The 21095-nt window shown below is 41.8% G+C and overlaps 1 protein-coding gene across 1 annotated transcript in view; it reads left to right on the forward strand.

The window, feature by feature from the left end:
- LOC124405948 (papilin) overlaps positions 1 to 21095 on the forward strand; it is a 69096-nt gene that overhangs the window by 39217 nt on the left and 8784 nt on the right. The window contains exons 2-26 of the mRNA XM_046881217.1: positions 4379 to 4439; positions 8169 to 8356; positions 8677 to 8737; positions 11147 to 11229; positions 11697 to 11847; positions 11937 to 12060; positions 12134 to 12214; positions 12291 to 12463; positions 12586 to 12721; positions 12863 to 13206; positions 13300 to 13479; positions 13606 to 13779; positions 13871 to 14062; positions 14179 to 14323; positions 14387 to 14505; positions 14672 to 15023; positions 15224 to 15397; positions 15511 to 16437; positions 16548 to 16739; positions 16853 to 18063; positions 18115 to 18655; positions 18729 to 19085; positions 19173 to 19349; positions 19473 to 19652; positions 20324 to 20497. Coding sequence (XP_046737173.1) covers positions 4379 to 4439; positions 8169 to 8356; positions 8677 to 8737; positions 11147 to 11229; positions 11697 to 11847; positions 11937 to 12060; positions 12134 to 12214; positions 12291 to 12463; positions 12586 to 12721; positions 12863 to 13206; positions 13300 to 13479; positions 13606 to 13779; positions 13871 to 14062; positions 14179 to 14323; positions 14387 to 14505; positions 14672 to 15023; positions 15224 to 15397; positions 15511 to 16437; positions 16548 to 16739; positions 16853 to 18063; positions 18115 to 18655; positions 18729 to 19085; positions 19173 to 19349; positions 19473 to 19652; positions 20324 to 20497 — 6497 coding nt within the window. The remainder of the gene's footprint in view (positions 1 to 4378; positions 4440 to 8168; positions 8357 to 8676; positions 8738 to 11146; positions 11230 to 11696; positions 11848 to 11936; positions 12061 to 12133; positions 12215 to 12290; positions 12464 to 12585; positions 12722 to 12862; positions 13207 to 13299; positions 13480 to 13605; positions 13780 to 13870; positions 14063 to 14178; positions 14324 to 14386; positions 14506 to 14671; positions 15024 to 15223; positions 15398 to 15510; positions 16438 to 16547; positions 16740 to 16852; positions 18064 to 18114; positions 18656 to 18728; positions 19086 to 19172; positions 19350 to 19472; positions 19653 to 20323; positions 20498 to 21095) is intronic.

Genomic DNA, 21095 nt, shown 5'->3' on the forward strand with positions numbered 1-21095 from the left:
CCTTCAGAGGGAAAAAATAAGAGACGAGGAAAAGCAAAAGGAGGAGAAAAAGAGAGAGTGAGGAAATTATAAAAAAAAGCAAAAAAAAAAAAGCTGAAGAAAACTGTGATTTACTACTATCAAGTGATTTTCGTAGATTCAGATTTATATCCTGCGTATAACCGCTTTTGACCTGCCCAAGATGATTTCAACATCCCGTATATTACAGACCTTCTACGCTCGCGTGATCATTCCTTTTTTAATTTCAATTTTAATTACTTTTTCACCTCGTACTTCCCTGGTTGAGCAATCGTTGCAAGCTAACAAATATCCTGCAGTTTAATCATTCCTATCTTATTCGTAACTATACACGTAATTAAGGGTTAATTACTCAAGTACCGCAGTGTGTATACTTAATGCGAGAATCGGTAATAGATTGATTAATTAATCAGCTAATCGAAAACGGTGTGATACTCAACCTGAACCACAATCACCCGTTGAATATTTATTACTCCAACGTATATCTGATTAGGAGTACATTTCCCTCTCGGTAGGTAAAGTTTTTCTCATCCCATCTTAACAGCGAAGCATAAGAAACAGGATCAACCTACATAAAACTCAGCCTCCGTCACTTCGGTCGAATTTAATTCACTGAATTATTGTTTCTCTCCCTTTGTTTGCTTGTCAATACCGCTAAATAATTTTCAGGAATCTCAGTCCAGGGATGAAAGTGCGATACTCATTAATAGGCAGATGTGGAATTTCCGGGAGGCTGAAGCTACGGATCATTCTGCGAACCACAACAGCATCTATTGTTTGTTAATATTCCAATCTTAATATTAATAAAAATCACAACCTCGAGAGAATCGAGTGCATTATCGAGCCTGCATTATCCGTGGTTAGGAGTCTCGGTAGAAGCTTATAGTTTGTTGAGCACAATCAGATACAATTGACTACTGCAAAGCTGCCCGAGGCATTGTGAGCTTGGCTCTACAGCTTAGCCAGCAAGTGCTTCGCGATACGTATCTAGGTAATGCTTGAACGCGATGCACGCTTATGCACATACGCGATACGAACCGTCATCGAATTGTGTCCAAGCCCGCGCGTCGAGGCTGGCCTCGATTGGTGCCAGAATCAATCAAGATTCCAATGATTAGAGTTACGGCGTAATGTAACCCGTTAACGACGTGCGCTCTATCGCCCTCCACTCCCCCATTGTTACATGGCTGCAGCAGTTTATCCCGTGTAATCTTAAACTGCACCCTACGAATGAGAAAACGTTGGATTCCTGAACTGCTATAAATAATTATCGATTTACACGCGTGGATGAATTGTCATTATTAATTAATTTCATGCACTAATTGACATCCATCCTCGATACCTGATCGACATATTTATAGTATTTATACACTTACAATTTTACAATACAATTTTATCTCGTCAATATGAAAAAAAGAACAAAAAATAGTTTGTGCAGAACATCAATATCAAAACGTGACTGAATCTTAATCATTCGAAAAGTTGAATCACGCTTGTTCCCTTGGTGAGGAAGACGCGTATGAGCGGTGTTGAAAGGAATTGAAAAAAGGAAACGTACAAATTCGGTCTTGTAAACGAGCGCCCTGTAATCGGGTCTAATGTGCACTCGTCCGAAGTATTTCTTGATTAAACCATCTGCCATGGATGGTACTACAGGGACGTTAATTAGTCCTTGGACAAGTTGTTAGGCGAATGATTGCGGCGTCGCGGTCATTTCTTTCCAATCGTAATAATTATAATTGATCGTTGATTACACCGCATTTCTCTTAGGTATATCCTGCACTCGATAACCTCTGCATGGGCGCTTCGTGCGAGGTAATTGTATGGTTAGAAATATTCGAAGCTCTAGTCAGTGTACCGTTTCCAACAGTTGGAACTCGTTTCGACTCACAGGCATTTGAAGAGGCTCGTTAATGCGACGTGACGCGTCCTTCATGGAGATTCCGAAAAGCAGAATTGCGGTAAAATCGCGTGTCGTCACTTTCAGGATAAATGGGACTCATAGTCTGAATGAAAAGACTAGAAGAGAGGGAAAAAAAAACGTTAAATAACTCTCCAGGATTGTTATTTGATTTGATCATGAACGAAATAACATTTCTATTATGAGGTGAAAATAAATCTCAGCAAATTTGAATTACAATTTGTTGTCAAAAAGATTTTATAATTAAGTTTCTAATTTCGTTGTATTTTTTTTTTTTTTTTTTGGGTTAATTCCCCTCGCTTACCAGGTCCCCAAAAATTTTCTGAAAAACATTAAAGAAATCTTACACCTAATTATAGTTATAAATCAACGTAGTGAAAACCTCCGTTTGAAACGCCCTCGCTTCTTCCTTACATGCAGTTCAACTTGCAACTGCACCAAACATCTGGCTAGTTGCAGGTTTACATCTGATCTTTTTGCACTTCATTAAGCGCAAGAAATTAGTCGTAAAAACGCCATTCATTGCGGGAGAGATCGCGTCAACGGAAAGAAATACCACCACAAGTTATCCGACTTCCAGAATGGAATTATATAATATAATACTAGCCAGGAATTCCTAGCGAGATATCGGTGAACAGGAGCGCAGGATATAAGGACGGATAGGAAACGGATGGAAAAGTTTCGCCCCTTTAGAGTCTCCGGGCGATGTAACAGCAGCCGTTTAACAGTAATTGACTGAGTATTTTTCACGGATATCCGAGCACCCAGTAATATAATTGGAAAATACTTCGTTAATTCTGAGTCTACGGTGATGAAAAAATGGGAATTTTTATCCCGTCCGTTTTGCTCGAGGCGCAGTTTTAGAAGCTTTTAGCTTTTCCTATCTCGCTTATGTTTCCCGGGCTTTCAAGTCAAGGAACTGAAAGGAATGGGCGTCGAAGTTACCAGATAAGTTGATGGTGGACACGCAGGACTGTTGCGACATCGGTAAACACTAGCCACAGAATATTCACGCGTTTCACGCGAGTTTCTGATAACCATTAATAAACCCGATGAAAAATTGAAGATGATCAATGAATGACGCCGTTTAACGATCTACCACGCTGACATGCCGGCTCAATTTTCTCCCAACAACGCATTCCAATAACCATCAATAGTTCCTTCGACTCTAATCCACTTTGCGTTTTCGTTTCTGTTCGCTTTTCTCCCACAGCGAAAACGGCGATGATATGAATCAAGGATGCCGCAGCTTCTATCTCTCCATCACTAGTTTACGCGAGTATATAAAGCTGCTGACTAAAGGCTAACAGATGTTTTCTTTCCGCAAGGAAGAACCGTCGTCACGCTTGAGGAGCCGGGTAATCGAAGACTTTATTCAGAGTCCTGACGGTTCGGCTCAAGTACTGTTCAGAACCCGAAAATCACGGTGTCCGATTAGATTACACGATTAGAGGTCGATGGCTCGGGTTTCCCGAGGCTTGATCGGCTCTCGATCGGTCCTGACGAGTCCTCCAGTCTTCGGGATTAGGCTCCGATCATGGATAAGGAAGGTTTTCCTGGCCGTTCTTCCACGCATTTCGTTCCGGGTAAGAATTAACAAGTGGCAATGAACCGCAGCTCCATTCATTCCCCTTAATTCATGCGGCGACTCTCGGTGATGACGTTGTTACAACGCAGGGTCATCAGAAATCGCTCTTCAATTAGCGGCGTTCATTACTATCCGATCCGTACTTCCGGCTCGAAGCTATGAGCAAGTATAAGGTGTGCCTGTAACGTGTTTGGAACCACTTTTCGATCAGTTTAAATTTTCTGGCGTGGGAAGCCGGCTAACCTGAGAACCGATCTTCGGTGACCCAATGACGTTTCGTATCGCGTTCCACTCTCCCCGATTCGCTTTCTTCGGGCAAGATCATTCGCTCTTGAGTATAACTGTCTGTCCACGCTGACGTAAGAACCCGTAGAACGACTTGAAAGTGGAACTCGAACACGTCTTGCCTTAACGAGTCAGATTGATACCTGGACGTGGGTCAATGCTATCTTGCCAGACGGGAGATGCGACGGTCCGAGGAAGGTTTAAACACCTGGTGAACAGAGTGTAGAACGATTTAGACTCGGCCGTTTACGCTTGTGAGAAAGGCGTTTTTATATCTTTCTTTTCTCCTTAGTCATCGGCAAACACTGTACGTATAATGAATTTCCTGATCAAGGTAAACCAGCTGCGCGTATAAGCGAGAGCACGGAAGTTGCGCAATCTTTATTGACTCAGTTCAAAGACACGAAATTTATTCAAACTGCGCACACTGCGCACACTTCGCTGCACTTGACGGATCAAAGTGTTTTGAATAATCTACCGTTTGGTAAATACACACGAGTCAAAGTCAGAGTGTCACCGCAGCTTCCAAGGCGCTAATCGACTCCGCTTTTCTCTTTCTGTTTCAGGTCGTTGGTGCTTCTGATATTTATACTAGCTTCACACATCCAACATGCGCCAGCCAGACACGTGAGTATTTAGATTATCTTGCAAATTCGATTACTGCCAGTAATGGTAGGAGCGAACAGCCGCTATCACGGAATCCGCGGAATCTCTCCCCGAGATCCTGAGACAGGATCAGCGGTGCACCCGATCCTGCGTCCTTGAGAAACACAGCTTCGTCCTCGCAGGAGCATCAACTTCACCCTTGGACTCCTCACATCACCGCATCCCTGCAAGTCATAGGCTCCATTTTTTTATTGCAAATTTACGATTGTCATTCTCCATCGCTACTCGTGTTAGAAAAATTTACATATTAGTTTCTAATTTTTGTTGGAACCGGAATTCCGAGTAGCAATTAAGGCGACGCGTCTCGACGTCTCACCGTCCAAGTGTCACCTTGGCTCGCACAAACCTTCGTGAAAACGACGGCCAAGCTAGTCCTGCGAAGCGTCAACCGCAGCGAGAAACGGCTCGAGAATAAAGATCAAGTTACCAGTGTTGATCGGGTTCTTAGGATACGTACACAGGTACCTACCTGCCGCTTGAGAGTCCTTGAACCCTGCACACCGCGATCATCTACGCAATGTAGTGTACCTATACACCTCTTGATTCGCACTCTGATCAGCTCAGGTTTACTCGCTCTCTCAAGTATCAGCAGATCATTCGCCAAGTGTTTTCCAATTTTCACCGAACACATCGATGCCAAGTATGTACTACAGCCTGTCTCAATAAGTAACGGGTTTGCAAACTTGCGTGATTCGACTGACTGATTATCTGTCCGATTCACTTTCATCGCTACTAGTATGTTAATCGCGTGTTTGAGAGCCGGTTCGTGAACCTTGACGTTGTATGGAAAGATTAAGTACCGCATGTTGCAATCGGAAGATCTTGTAGGAGGATCAATGCCCGCAGCCTTCAGGCTGCATCCTTTTATTGCAGCGTCCTGATCTGTAATTTGCATGCGTGTAATTCACGTGCGAATTCGATAAACTCGGCAAGTTAAGTCACAGGACAAAAATGATAGCTGGATTGGTTTTATTTTTTTTTTTGTCAAAAAATGAGGGAAAATGAATTCACTTGCAGTCTGACCGTCTGGTTTAAAAATAGCTGCACACACTGGCGTGCGTATGAATAAGGTCGCGGTTGAATGATGTTACAGTTCTTTGACCAGCTGCCATGACTTCAGATCGGGGTAAGTCGGCTCGCGGTGATTATTATATTGTTAGTCACCGTTTAAGGTAATTAGTTGATTTGCTGTTGCAAACTCGTGTGATTGCTGAGTGATGTGAGAACTAAAGCTCTAATTTCGGAGATATGTTTTATGGAAGTGACTGTGGCGACTACGAGCCGCCACCGTGGGCTGAACGCGTTAAAATTCTTTTCTTTTCTTTTTTTTTACCATTATTAGTGTTGTTGATTTTTTATTTTTTATTTCACCAAAGGAATTTAGGGTCTTAATTGATTTATGACTTACTCAACCAACCAGACAAGACTGCTGGCGATCCTTAAATATTACTGCCAGATAGATTATTGACCTACTTTTCATTGATGAGTTCGCTGTCCGTATGTATAAACAATATATATACGTGTGCGTTGTAAATGGCATTTATTTGGGTACTTGAGGCGTCGATGAGTACAGAACGTTAACTTAACGATATTTTTATGCGTATGCAAATTTTTTCACGTAATCCCAATTTGTTTCAATAAAGCCACTTTTCTAACGATCTTCGTATTTGAGAAGAAAGAGAGAGAGAGAGAGAGAGAGAGAAAAACGTAGGTAAAGAAAAATGTTATACAGTTGATAAATGATTTCTCTATTCGTTCTACGGAATTGTTTTCGCATAAAAGTCAACAGGTAAATCTAAATTGATTAAAAGAGCTGCAATCGTATGAAAAACGAATAGAAAACGGGTGCTATAAAACTGCTGTAAAAAATATGCGTTAAATATGGTAAAAGTATTTTTATAATTTAGAGATGAATTGAAATTCAAGTCGGTATTAAATATTGAGAAATCTTTCGTCGTTGAATTCGACTAAAAGGAAAAAAAGAAAGATTTTTTCACCGTAATAAAAACCCGTCAAACTCAACTCCATTAAATTTTACAAGCCCACTATAAGTCACGCTTAAGTAAAACCAATAAATAAAAAGTCTAACCCTAGACAATTTTGATTATTTATTACAAGATCGGACGACCCTTTTAACGCGTGAGACTCTCTCTCGGGATTTTAAAAACACCTTAAACCGTATCAAAGGTGGGCAAATACGCTCAAGGTGTACGAACTCGTCTGGCGTGACTCTATAACCCGGATATTAAATTTGTTTAGAAAAACGGTCAAAGAACGAAGCAACGGTGCACACGAGCAGCAAGTAAACTTAGCCACAACTCGGCGTCACGCGACGTTATAATTCAACGTGTGAGCGCGTGGCCTCGAATAACGAGACGTCACTGGGGACCAAAGAACTCGGAGACTACGTTGTTCGCAGAAATCACGAATTGTCACGCTAATTGATTACCCGAGGATTAAAACGCGTCTGTGTGTGTGTGTAAATCGCCGAAGCTTGGATGTACCGCGGTACCATCATGCAGTTGATCTTTATCTCGGCACGCTTACAAGTCTCTTTTTGTACGGTTCAATTTAATTCATTTATCAGACGTGCTCCTGATACCGTATGGCGATGGGAAAAAGAATTCGTGATACAAAGGCGTAGATAGTAAAATAAATACCTGCGTCACTCAGCTCGTATGCAAATTTGTCGCTGCACTTACGGCTGAATGAGCTTTGCAGAGAAAAATTCGCGTCTGTAAACTTAAGTGCGTTTTTATTGCACGAAATTGCGTTTGTTGGACCGTATAACACACGCATCATTCAACTAGCGGGTATCCCACGCTTGATGTATAAAGTCCCGTCACCCGAAACGATTAGACGAGAAGCCTTGGCTAATTGACTTTTGCCTTGATGAAATTTATTTATCGGAAATGGAGAAATGCGCCACAGCTCGTAATTCTACCCCTCGAGTCTATTAAACCCCGCCTCTGGGGTAATTTACTGTTCCTCTTCCCTGCAAGCGTCGGTTCCGCTGTTACGGTGAAAATAATGTCGTTAGAAACCGCGCGGCTGATGCTGCACGATTTTACAAACGTGAATTAAAACTGTTCTGGACAGCCGCCAGCTAAACTTGGGCTTTCCGTTGCACGTTATACGAGTTACCTTTCGACTTTGGGGGCGGCTTCACGACTAAATATACAGAACCAGTGCAGAAGTGGCTGTGGCTGGTGTGGAATTAGTTCCAAGACGTTTCCCACCTTTATATGTATACATCCACCTCTTGCAGTCTACGACTTTGCGAATTTGCGTCCAGCAATTGCTTTACGATGCAATTTTCACCCAGGTCTGCAGGTAATTACAGCCACGGTATAATGCTATTCCGAAAATTTCAAGAGGCAGAACCATTTACCTAAACATTTTTACCAGCCAAGTGATTCCGGCTCCAAACGCGAGCATATTTTGTCGAAGCTTGAAGCTTGTTTTTCCAACTCCACAAAATTACGTACTGATATACCAATTTTAATGACGCAGGGATGATTACGGTTGAAAGATGTGACAAACTGCCACATTGCGTTCGTGACGAAAGGAATTTTCAGTCAACTGATCGTGATAAACGAAGCATGTGATTCGGATTCCGTGATTTGGTGTGGTTATCGCTTCTAGCACTATTAAATTGCCGCGATTACTGTTTTCAATTCATTTCTCTAGCATCATATAAAATTGAGACACGAGAGGCACAGAAGACAGCATGGCGAGAGCTACCTGCCGCCGTACTTCGTCTTGGACAACGAGGACGTAGAGACGGGCACCTGGGGTTCGTGGTCCACACCAAGCTCCTGTTCACGTTCCTGCGGTGGAGGAGTTGCCCACCAAACTAGACGCTGTAACGACGTAGAGTGAGTTGTACCTTGTTACTCGGTAGTAACATCTTCCTTCGACGGAACACGCTTGTTGAACGTTGAGCAATTTTCCGTCCATCGAACCGAATATAATCATCGCCACCTATCAATTCATCCATCGTACGCCTTCTCGTGGCGTAGTTATATACACTGACATGATATATTGGACAGTTCGTAACCGTAAAAGGTTGGCTTCGATACGTGAGAGTGGATATAAGCAGCAACCGCACATCGAACCCTAGCTTTTTCACTTTATTTTTATATTTCTTTGAAAGCGATATCTCGACTGAAACTGACTGGGTTTCTTTGAATTTCAGTCCAGACGGAACAGAGAGGTGCACCGGGGCGAAGAAAAGGTTCTTCTCCTGCAACATTGCGGTATGTACACGTAAAAAAAAACTCTCGCAACGAGCTAGCAGGATAGAAATTGAATCTATTGGTTCTAACAGAATGTAGATAAATTAGTAACAATCAGCAAGTGGCAAAACGTCTGTAAACAGTTCATGTCAAGCTTTAGTAACGCTGAGTAAGAGGCCCAACGGCGACGACAGACGTTCAAATCGAACTCGGTGATTACAGTCGATCACAATCAAGCACAATGAACAAATTGATCGGCACGTGGTGTATATATCACACTTTGCCTACTCGATGGGGTACGGATAGTCAGGGTATTCGGGTTCGGGGGGTCACAGAGCATAGATTTATCAACAGTGAGTTATGCATCGGTTTTCGAACACCCCGACCATCCTCGATGGTGTTCGTGCAGTTGAAGTACACGTGCTGGCTCCACGACCTCGGCGAGAACCAGGAGGCAGGCATGCCCGTGAAGCCCGATCGTGACCTCAGCCTGGTTCGCGTAGACCTCCTAAGCTATAAGTCGGAAAATGCAAGTTCAATAGCACTTGATCAGCACCTTTCTCGCGTGCGCATTCCTACGAGGTTCAATTGCCGATTGTATACATTGTGCCCACGTTACGGTCCATGCTGATGTTACGGCTAGAGTATCACGCCGTTCTAGTAAATTTATTTAATTATAAACAACCGCGTTCACATTATTGTATAATTGTGACAAGTCTGAGGATCTAATCCGGAACGCGATACGCCGTTTGTTATACTTCGAATAGTAGAATACACCGCGGACTTTGTGATGGGTAGGTACTCGAACGAATGACTTGGCTTGTGATTCCAAGCGTTTCTTGCCACTGGCTCCACTTACCCTGCAGCCACGTACAATAACGACTCTGGACTCTGGGCCGCTTCAAGGTCCTACCTGAGCAGTCGACATCGATTTTAATAGTTCTGGTTGGACTTGAAAAGACCACCTGTTGGCTTCGGTTTCCTTGTACAGAGTTGAAAGTGTGGGAGGTAAGGGCAAAAGGAGCCAGTTTTTTTTACGAACGAAGTGCAGCAAGCGTTTTTTTTTATTTTACCTTGAAATAGAATTGAATTTTACACTCATTATTACAAGCCATCAAGTACGTATTTGCTATAACGCGACTGCCACTGATAAAAAAGAAACAAAGCTTGAGGAGGAAATAATCGATAATCAAGTCGTAAGATTTAAAAAAAAATTTCGTCTTGCTAAAACTGACAGTCATTAATCGATTCTTTTTAATCATCCGATACATCAGTTAAATGTACCGTTTCGCGGAAATTAACTCTGAATCAATTATTCATCTATCTTGAAAACGAAGCGTGAAGTATATACGTAAATAAAAATGATCAAAACGCGCGATCAAGGCGCCTGTTAACGCTTCTCCAAACAACCGCGTCGATCCCTTCCTCCGAAAGAATGTTACTCGATCTTTCAGGACTCGAGGAGGACTACAAGGGTCCTAAAGGATGGAAGGGTTGGGGAAGGGCGGAGACGGTATAATAAATGTAGCATCACGGCGTGAAATGAGAATAGGTGAGTTACTCGGTCGTATTTCGGTACCTATATCTCGAATCTAGAAACGGGGGTTGCTAGGTGTCTTAAAACTGGTCCCTCTGGTCCTTCAGACCTGGTCCTAGGCATCGAGGGTGTACAGGGCGTGGTGGGCGTGGGTGTGATGCTTCTTGAGATTAACTTGTCTCTAGGCGATATAGCAACAGCTTGTAAAACTGATTTCTATTCAGTGGTATTCACCAGGGCGTCACGTTCTCGTTATTACCACGCGGTTCTTCACGGGGTTGTCAAACAATCGGAGGCGAAACGATTTCGTACAATACAAAATTATCAACATGCACTGCAGACCTTTTCACATCCTTATATACACAGCGCGATGGAGTCACGAATATTTTGCTTTGCGTCCCATCGCTTACATGATAATTTATCCTCTTCCACGGAGATTACGTCTAAAATTCCCACGAGTACACGCTTACACGTAACAACATAACGGGCCGGCAGCTCGAAGCTTAAGATGGCCCAGCTACATTCGATTCACAGGAGATAAGGTTATATGCCTATATTTATAGATTGGAGATATTGAACCTTCCAGCGTTACGACATTCGACATGATCAATGGTCGTGAAATCATTCGTAAAATCCTATTCACGGTGGACCAATTCTATTCTCATTTATATAGTATTCACGGTAGATCGTCGTGGAATGAAAACTGTTCTTTATCGGTTACGTTGTAAGTACAAGCAGCCCAGAATTCCATTCGTAATGTATAATCTTGAGCACTAAATTGACGAGAATTTTTTCAGGTGGTTTGTATCTGTTGAAAAAACGAAAATTTGGTAACGATGCCGGTAAATTGGTACTTGTGAAAATTTTTATCCAAAACTGTATTGCTATTTCAGGATTGTCCAGAGCCAGCGAATGACTTCAGGGCGGAACAATGTTCAGCGTACGACAATACGCCATATCGCGGTATCATCTACGAGTAAGTTTCATCTTCCTTCGATTTCATTCTCTCTCAACTGTTTTCTTTATTGTGACTCGACTGAAATTCGCAGTAAAAATTAACTCCCATGGGAACTTGGAACTTACTAAACAGCTTTCACGCATTCGTAAGGCCCTTCACTTTAACGCTTCACCAGCTTCACCAGCACCAGGCATAAATTTCCACAGTGAGAATCACCTGAGACTGACTGGTACATTAGAATACCCTTGTTAGAAAAGCGAACCACCCCTAAGCCCTGCGTCTCAAAGGAAACCAAATACTGACGTGTATAAGCTATCATCTCGAGGAACGATCGCGATGATCCTGAAACGCCGAGTCATTTCCTGAATACGTTTCTAAAGAGTTAATAAAAAATTTTACACGAAAGAACGCGCTGTTGAACATCTATTTTCTAATTGAAAAAACAACATCGTGCTCAACTGATTAATACTGTCGAATTATTTCAGATGGGTTCCTTACACTGGAGCAAAGAACAAATGCGAATTGAACTGCATGCCGCGTGGCGAGATATTTTTCTACCGTCCAAAATGGCATGTCACAGATGGAACACCCTGCATCTCTGGTCAAAATGACGTTTGTGTCGAGGGTAAATGCATGGTGAGTTTAATAGTGACGATTAAACCTCGTTTATGTCTTACCTTGATGATAATATTCAACGTATTCAACATTCGTGTATTCGTTGATAGCCTGTGGGATGCGACAAGATGCTCGGCAGTGGTGCTAAGGAAGACAGATGCCGGGAATGCAGTGGAGACGGTTCGGCCTGCGATGTGGTCCAGGGAGTAGCCGATGCGACTGATTTGGAAGTTGGTACGTATTGCTTTGCTATTTATCTTGTCTGCAGAGTTGGATTTGCATCAACGTTCTCTTTGATTACCTCCAGGGTACAACGATATTGTATTGATACCTTCCGGTGCAACGAATATTGCTATCACCGAGAGACGTCCTTCGAACAACTACTTGGGTATGTCACTTTGTTTTATAACGTCATCTACAAGGAAAATTTTTTATCTATAAAAAGATTCTTATTAATTTTATAGCCATGAGGAACATGTCGAATCATTATTATCTAAATGGAAATTGGAGAATAGATTTTCCTCGAAGCTTGAAATTTGCTGGCACCGTTTTTAAATATGAGAGAAAACCTGAGAAACTTATGGCTGCTGAGGTAATCACCGCGCTGGGACCAACCAACCAGTCAATTTATATCGTGGTAAATATTTTCACTCGCAGGGTGATTGAATATATTTTTTTGTTTATCATTCTTCTAGGTCTTTTAAATCAAACGATTCTTAAGAATACTGTGAAAATAATTAATCGAGACAATTTTTACAGCTGCTAACACAAGAAAAAAATGTCGGCGTTGATTACAAGTACAGCATACCAAAAAGATTGGCTCATTACGTGGACTCTAAGAGTTATACTTGGGTCGCGGAAGACTTTTCCGATTGTAGTAGTACTTGTGGTGGAGGTACGTCTATTTTCTTTTGTTAAATGTCCTTCGCACACTCGTTCATTCAACTAAGTTTTTTAAAGTAAACGCTCTAATAGCAGAATCTGATGCTATTGCAATAAACGAAGTTAACGAAACTAACGAAGTTGTATTATTCAGGATTCCGATCAAGGCTGGTCAGGTGCGTCAGACGTAGTGATAACGAGGAAGTGGACGACAATCTATGCGATCAGCAACTGGAACCAGTCAGCAACATATCATGTGGCGAAGAGGCGTGTCCACCTGTGTGGGTGATCGGGGATTGGGGTCCATGTAATAAAGCCTGTGGACCCGGTGGAGAACAGACGCGAGACATAAAATGCGAGCAAACTATTTCCGGGGGTATCCCATCGCTTGTGGACGACGAACGTTGTTTGGAAATAGTCGGACCTAAGGACATTGAGATACAGGAATGTAACGCGGATATTCAATGTCCGCAGTGGCACGAAGGCCCATGGAGACCTGTAAGTGAGAAATATCCATCCTAACGAGTGTGGATAACCTGTATCGTACAGTCGTATTAAATGCATAAATATAAAACTGTTTTTTTATTACAGTGCGATCGTCTCTGTGGCGAAGGAAAGGAGAGGCGTAAAATAACTTGCTACAAAAAAGTAGACGGAAAAATAATCGTCCTACCTGATTCCGCCTGTCCGGAAGAGCGTCCGGAGAGTGAAAAGGATTGCGAATTGGGTCCTTGTGTTGGGGTTGATTGGGTTGTGTCCAAATGGAGCGGTGTAAGTAGATGTATACAAATATGTAAGACAGATATTCTTCTAGGCGAAACATAAATTGAGAATAAACTTGTGCGTAATTGTGTGAAACATTAGTGGACTGGCTGATTGCATTTTTTTTTTGTTCAGTGTGACAATAAATGCGGTCTTACTCAAGAGACTAGAACAGTAAGCTGCGTTTCATTGAAGGATAAAATATATCCTAATGAACAGTGTAACCCTGATACGAAGCCTGAATCAGTCAGGAAATGTTCGGCTCAAGAAAAGTGCAATTACCAATGGTATGCTACGCAGTGGAGCGAGGTACGTGCTAGTTTATAGTATTTGTGAGATTACGTTCTCGTTTAAAGTATTTATTTATCCGTTTCTAATACTAATGATACACTAATTTTAGTGCTCTGTCGAATGTGGCACAGGAATCGCAACTCGCAAAGTATTTTGTGCTACATCGGACCCTGATCTCACTTGTATATCAAAGGTTGAAGATGAAAAATGTGATCCAAGTACAAGGTATAATGACACTCAAGAGTGTACCGCTGAGGTGAAAGAATGCAAGGGTGAATGGTTATCGGGGCCCTGGAGTGAGGTGAGCAACGTTGTGATTATACAACCAAGTTTGGAAATATCTTATCGCAATGTCATTGAAGACTTGTCTGTTATTTACGTATACTTAAAATTTACAAGGAAAATGTTTGGTTTCAGTGTTCCAAGCCATGCGGTGGTGGTGACAAGACCAGAAAGGTGATATGTATGAAGGATAATAAAGTGGTTCCGTTCAAGGGCAATTGTTATGAAGACGACTTTATGCTCAATAACGAAAATTGCAATGAGAAGGCGTGTGAGGAAGGTAATGATCGCTAGAATCTCAAGATCAATAAACAGTTGAACGTGGCTTTCCATTCACTTTCAGATGGACTCATACCAGAGGAACGAGGGAAACCCTCTGCACCAACGGATGCCGAAGAAGAAGAATGTGAAGATTATGAAGACGATGGATTCATTTCTGTTAACCAGGATCTTGGCATTCAGGTACGAAGATCGACATAGAAATACGGAGTATTAAAGAATAATTTGATTTAAATTAGTGATAAATATTCACTCGCTATATTTATTATTATATCACATAATTCCTAACTCAAATCTGATACATATACGCATATCAAAATGATAAATTGGAAACTTCTGCAATCAGCGGCCTAGGATCGATGACGAAATAGAGTCATCAGGAAGTGGCTTAGACGATATGATGATGGGCGATGACGCTGATATACTACGCACAACCGTGGACAATTCCAACGACACGATGGAAGATTATGACAACTTTGAGTTAGAAGGAAGTGGTAGCGATTCGTCATCCAAAAGTACATTTAGTACAGATGCGACCGACGCTTCTGAATCTACAGATGTTCCCAGTTCTCGTGAAACTGCATCCACTGTTACTTTAGAAACATCAACTTCAGGCACAAGTTTGGAATCGAGTTTAGTACCCACTAGTCCAGATGTATCAGGACCGTCAAACTCAGAGACGACAGAATCGCCTAACACAGGTACAACAGCTTCACTGAGTTCCGGCACAACCAATGCTGATACAGGAACCGTCTCTAGTTCTGTTACGACTTAATCATCAGATAATATTTAACATGACATAAATTCTGAGCTCGAATATTTGGCACTGCTGTGGCCATGAGGTTAAACTATAATAATTTTATAATTCTTGTTATTTTTATTCTATAATTCTCTACTTCAGTAGTCGCTACAACAAAAGCGAAAAAACTAGATTTTCCGGCTGTCGAGTCAGAGCAAGAAGAATACGATGAACGACCTGATCCCGATACAGACACTTTGCCTGATCCTACAACATTGTCAACTGGTACAGAAGCAGCAATATCAACTCAAGCAGCTGTTACGGATGAATCATCAGGTAATATTTAACATGGCTTAAATTTTGAGCCCGAATATCTTCTTTGGCCCTGCTGTGGTCATGAGACTGAACTGTAATAATTTTATGATTTTTTATTGTTATTTTTACTCTAGAATTCTCTACTTCAGAAATCACTACAACCGAGAGCAGCTCTACAATTGCTTCCGATTCTGTGTTAATTGAAGAAACGACCGAAGCTTCTGATTCTACAACCTTAGAAACATCTAGTTCGGAAATGAGTCCGGGGTCAAGCCCAGAAACTTCAGCGACTTCTGATGAAGACGTAAAAACTCCTACTGCCTCAGACACGACTGTATCGTCTGATTTAGATACATCAGAACCGTCTAGCACAAGTCCAACAGAATCATATGACACAGATACAACACTTTCACCGAGTTCTGACCAAACAGGCCCTGATGCAAGCATACCAGATTCTACTGTCTCAGAAACGACTGAATCGTCGGATTTAGATACATCAGAACCGTCTAGCACAAATGCAACGCAATCATCTGACACTGATGCAACAGAATCAACTAGCGCAGAAACAATGGAATCATTTGGTACAGATTCAACATTGTCATCAAGTTCTGACCAAACGAACACTAATGCAACGGTAGTGTCTAGTACAGAAATAGCAGCAACGTCTGATACAACCATAAAGACTTCTGATAGTTCAGAAGTAGCAGTATCCACTGTCTCAGATAAAATAGAAACGTCTAGTACAGATACAGCATCAAGTGGTACAATCTCAATAGCATCAACCAGCTCAGAATCGTCAGCAACATCTGATTCAAACACAATCGGTTCTGCCGGTACAGAAACGACAAAATCGTCTGATTCAGACGTGATCGCATCAGCTAGCATAGATACAGAAATTTCAGCTAGTACAGTTTCAACGGTATCAACCAGCTCTGAAACGTCAGTGGCATCTACTTCAGATATTACTGAAGGCTCCTCCGTAGAATCAGACATGACTGTATCGGCGAAGTCAACAGAACAAACAATATCAACTGAAACATCTGTTACGACTGGATCATCAGGTAATAATTAACATGACATAAATTCCAAGTCCGAATATATTATTTGGCACTGCTGTGGCCATAGGGCTGAATTATAATAATTTTATGATTTTTTGTTATTTTTATTGTAGGATTCTCTACTTCAGTAGTTACTACAACCAAAGCGAAAAAACTAGATTTTCCGGCTGTTGAGGCAGAGCAAGAAGAATACGACGAACGACCTACCCCAAAAACAAAGACTTTGCCTGATACTACTACATTATCAGCGAGTACAGAAGAAACAATATCAACTCAAGCATCTGTTACGAATGAAGAAGCATCAGGTAATATTTAACATGACATAAATTCCGAGACCGAATATCTTCTTTGGCACTGCTGTGGTCATGAGTCTAAATTATAATAATTTTATGATTTTTTGTTGTTATTTTTATTCTAGAATTTTCCACTTCAGTAATCACTACAACCGAAAGCAGCTCCACAATTGCTTCCGATTCTGTGTCAATTGGAGAAACGACCGAAGCTTCTGATTCTACAGTCGTTTCCAGTTCCATTACAACCTTAGAAACATCTGGTTCGGAAATGAGTTCGGTGTCAAGCCCAGAAACGTTTGGTACAGATGCATCTACGTCATCCAGTACAATCTCAACGGTGCTAACCAGCTCAGAAACAACAGTATTATTCAGTTCAGATACAACTGAATTTTCGAGCACGGAAACAGTATCATCGTCTGGTTCCGACTTGACAGAATCCTTGAGCTCAGGTGCACCTGTATTATCTAGTTTGCAGACAACAAGGTTATCTGATAAGGAAACAACCGAATCGTCTAGCCCGGACGGAACTACACCTGAATCATCTACTTCGTCGAGTGAATCTATTACCGAATCGATTACCGACGGTACAGTTACTGAAAGATCTGAAACTCCCAAACAATCTACGGGAACTGTTGAAACGTCGGAATCTGATAGCACAACCACGTATTCAGAAACAACAGTCCCAGGTGAAACTGACATCACAACGGAGGGTGATACCACAAGTGATACTACGGAGTCAGGTGTCACTGAAACAGAATATGATCTGGATACAACTGAACAGTCCCACGTTACTGACATTTTCACAATTGTCGGACACTCCGATGGAAGCACACGGAAGCATCGTAAATGCAGGCCGAAAAAACCGAAGACTTGCAAAACATCACAATTTGGCTGCTGCTATGACGGTATTAAATTTGCTACAGGACCATTTGAACGAGGATGCCCTATTCCCAAAACCTGCAACGAAACAGAATACGGATGTTGTCCTGACGGCGTATCACCTGCTGCTGGAAAGAACAATAAAGGCTGTCCCGATTCACACTGTAGGGAAACACTCTTTGGCTGTTGCCCCGATGAAGTTACCGCTGCGGAAGGAAATGACTATGAGGGCTGCGAGATACCATGTAACGGAACTGAGTTTGGCTGCTGTCTCGATGGTAAGACTCCAGCTGCTGGTGAGAATAATTTCGGCTGTTGTAATACTACCACATACGGCTGCTGTCCAAACGGAACTGAACCAGCATCTGGTCCAGACGGTGAAGGTTGTAAAGAAGGAGAAGCTAGCTCTACTATCACCACAACAGCAGAAGAAACTACTACCGAAATTACGAGTGAAGTCACCGTCGAGCAAACCACTGTACTTACTACCACTATCGAAATTGCTAAGAGTTGCAAAGAGTCAGAGTTTGGTTGCTGTCCCAACAACGAAACAAGTGCAACTGGTAAATACTATGAAGGGTGTAACGTCACTAACGCCGAAAACTGTACTGCATCTTATTACAAATGTTGTCCGGACGGAGTTTCCGCAGCTTTGGGTCCAGATAACTACGGCTGTCCTATTGCTTGTCTGAACAGCAAATTTGGCTGTTGTATCGATGGATTGACGCCAGCCCATGGCCCGAACGGAGAAGGCTGTTGCTTGATCACGCCCTATGGATGCTGCCCTGATAATATTCGAAATGCTCAAGGACCCAATCTCTATGGTTGTGGTTGTCAATATTCACGTTACGGATGCTGCCCTGACAATAAGACAACTGCGATTGGATCAAACAATGAAGGGTGTGGATGCGAATACTCACCTCATGGTTGCTGCCCTAACCGCCTTAATGTCGCACATGGACCAGACTTTGAAGGATGTCCTTGCGATTCCCATCAATTCGGATGCTGTCCCGATGGAGTTTCTATTGCTAAAGGACCTCACACGCAGGGTAATATTCTGCTAGATTTTTAATGACTTTTACTTTTAAATATTTGTTACTTAAACGCTTCTATCGATGGTAGGTTGCGGGTGTAAATACAGCGAATTCGACTGCTGTTCCGACGATGTCACGCCAGCCAAGGGTCCGAATTATGCTGGCTGTACTTGCGACGTGTCCAAGTATGGTTGCTGCCCAGACGGTATCGAAGAAGCACAAGGAGAAAACTTCGAAGGGTGTCACAAAGTCCTATTATCTCGCGCTGCCATTTGTACTTTGAATAACGACACGGGTCCTTGTCAGAAATACACTATTAAATGGTTTTATGACACTTTCAACGGAACGTGTAAGCGATTTTGGTACGGTGGCTGCGGCGGTAATGAGAATCATTTCGAAAATCAGCAGGAATGCAACGACACCTGTGTTGAGCCCAAAGGACGTGGTTAGTCTTAAACCTTCAATTTAAATCATGTTTCTGTCTCAGTGCTACAAGTTGTACGATCTAATAAATTTTCCGTGTCTTTGCAAGATGTCTGCCTGCTACCCAAGATCGCTGGAGGATGTGACGGATATCATCCAACATGGTATTACGATACTGATAGAAAACAATGCGCCCAGTTTATCTACGGAGGATGTCTTGGAAATGCCAACAGATTCAAAACTAGAGAAGACTGTGAAGAACTTTGTGTTGCTCCTGACGATGCTGGTGAGTCTCACGTGACGGGAGAGTGTTTCTAATATGAAATAATCTCCGTTGTCCCAAACAGGGTGTGAATTTTTATTGGATTAAAAACATGGACATTGAATAAGGTCGAATCGTGGTTTTCAGATCCTTGTGAGCAGCCCAGCGAACCAGGCCCATGTGAAGGTAATTTCACCAGATGGTATTTCAACACAGAAAGCAGTAGCTGCGAAGAATTCAATTATGGTGGCTGCAAGGGTAACAAAAATAACTTCCCAACCGAAATCTCCTGCAAGCAGCAATGCGCAATACCTGCAATTAGACGTGGTAAGTAATCCAAATCTGATCTATAAATGTGAATTCAATATCAAATGCTGAAAAAACTATTGTGCTCCTACTCAGGATAGTCCGTCAGGAAAAAATGCATGAGGTTAATAGGTTGCTAATTGTAAGACCGTCTTCACGGCATACTTGTAGGTTAGATAACGGATGAACGGGAGTCTTCAATCGACTCATAGTTGTATCTGTGCTTACAATCAAATCATGCCATAAATATATACCACAATACATCAGGAAGTTCAGTTTCAACCCAGTGTTGACAGAAGTTAATTTTCAAATGGAATCAATTGGTTTCACGACATGCTTTGATTGTAAGCTTCATGACTGTGTTTTACTTTTCAAAGAACGTTTCAACAAATAATGGCATGCGTCTGGTCTTTTTTTTTCATTTAATCGTGTAATCCAAATTATTGCCAACTTGTTAGAGCTGAATTTCTCCCGGGTGTTGATTGAAAAACGTACCTTGGTTGAGGAATGTTTTGATCATGCTAACAAGTGGAGTAAAATTAATAGAATCAAGTTCGAGAGATTACAATTTATTGGTATATCTCTTGTACCCCTTCACGTCAGTAAGTCTACGGCATGCCCGTGTTGTCAAATCGGTTGACAATCCTACCAATAGTGGAAGACTCAAAAGAAATAAAACTTAAACTTTTCAGTACGAGATGTGTGCAACCTGGAGAAAGAGCCTGGACCATGTCCCGGCTCTTTGCTACGCTGGTACTACGATGCTAAACATAAATCTTGTAGGCAATTTGTTTACGGCGGTTGTAAAGGCAATGGCAATAAATTCCGAACGTACGCTGCATGCGAGCAGCGCTGCCCCCATAGAGGTATAGCCATGAAAAGAAAGATAAATGTGTCAAAATTGGTGTCGGCCGCTAATCAAGCATATCGAAACATTGCCAAAGCTCTAAGTAACTATATGAACTCGATGGTGCTGGTTTGTCGAAAACATATGGGCGTAATAAAATGGAATGTTTCTATTTTCCAGTGTTTTTTCTCATCCGTTATCGTATTAGTGAAATATTTAACCTGACTTTAAATTGAACACAAACATTCTGTAATATGATGGTGGAGAATTCATAGAGTCCTATAGAATGAAAATGACGAAAATGAGATCTTGATAACTGACAAAGCACTGCAGAATACTTACATGATTTTATATCATACATTGCCTTGCACTTGACCAGCATTCAATGTTGAACATCTAGTAATCAGTAAAATATAAATTGCTTATGGCAGTGTATTATCATTGGACATTTTGTCATGTTCGCTTTAGATGTCGTCAGCTCATAAGTCCATAGTTTATGTTCATCACGTGTACCCATAGTGCGTCCACTAATTCTTCAAACAAAAGACAGCAGAGCCTTACTAAACGAATTTCAGTCGTATACGTAATTTTATGTGTACCGTGGCATTGAAATTGCT

Source organism: Diprion similis, chromosome 4, assembly GCF_021155765.1.
Source record: "Diprion similis isolate iyDipSimi1 chromosome 4, iyDipSimi1.1, whole genome shotgun sequence".
Classification (NCBI taxonomy): domain Eukaryota; kingdom Metazoa; phylum Arthropoda; class Insecta; order Hymenoptera; family Diprionidae; genus Diprion; species Diprion similis.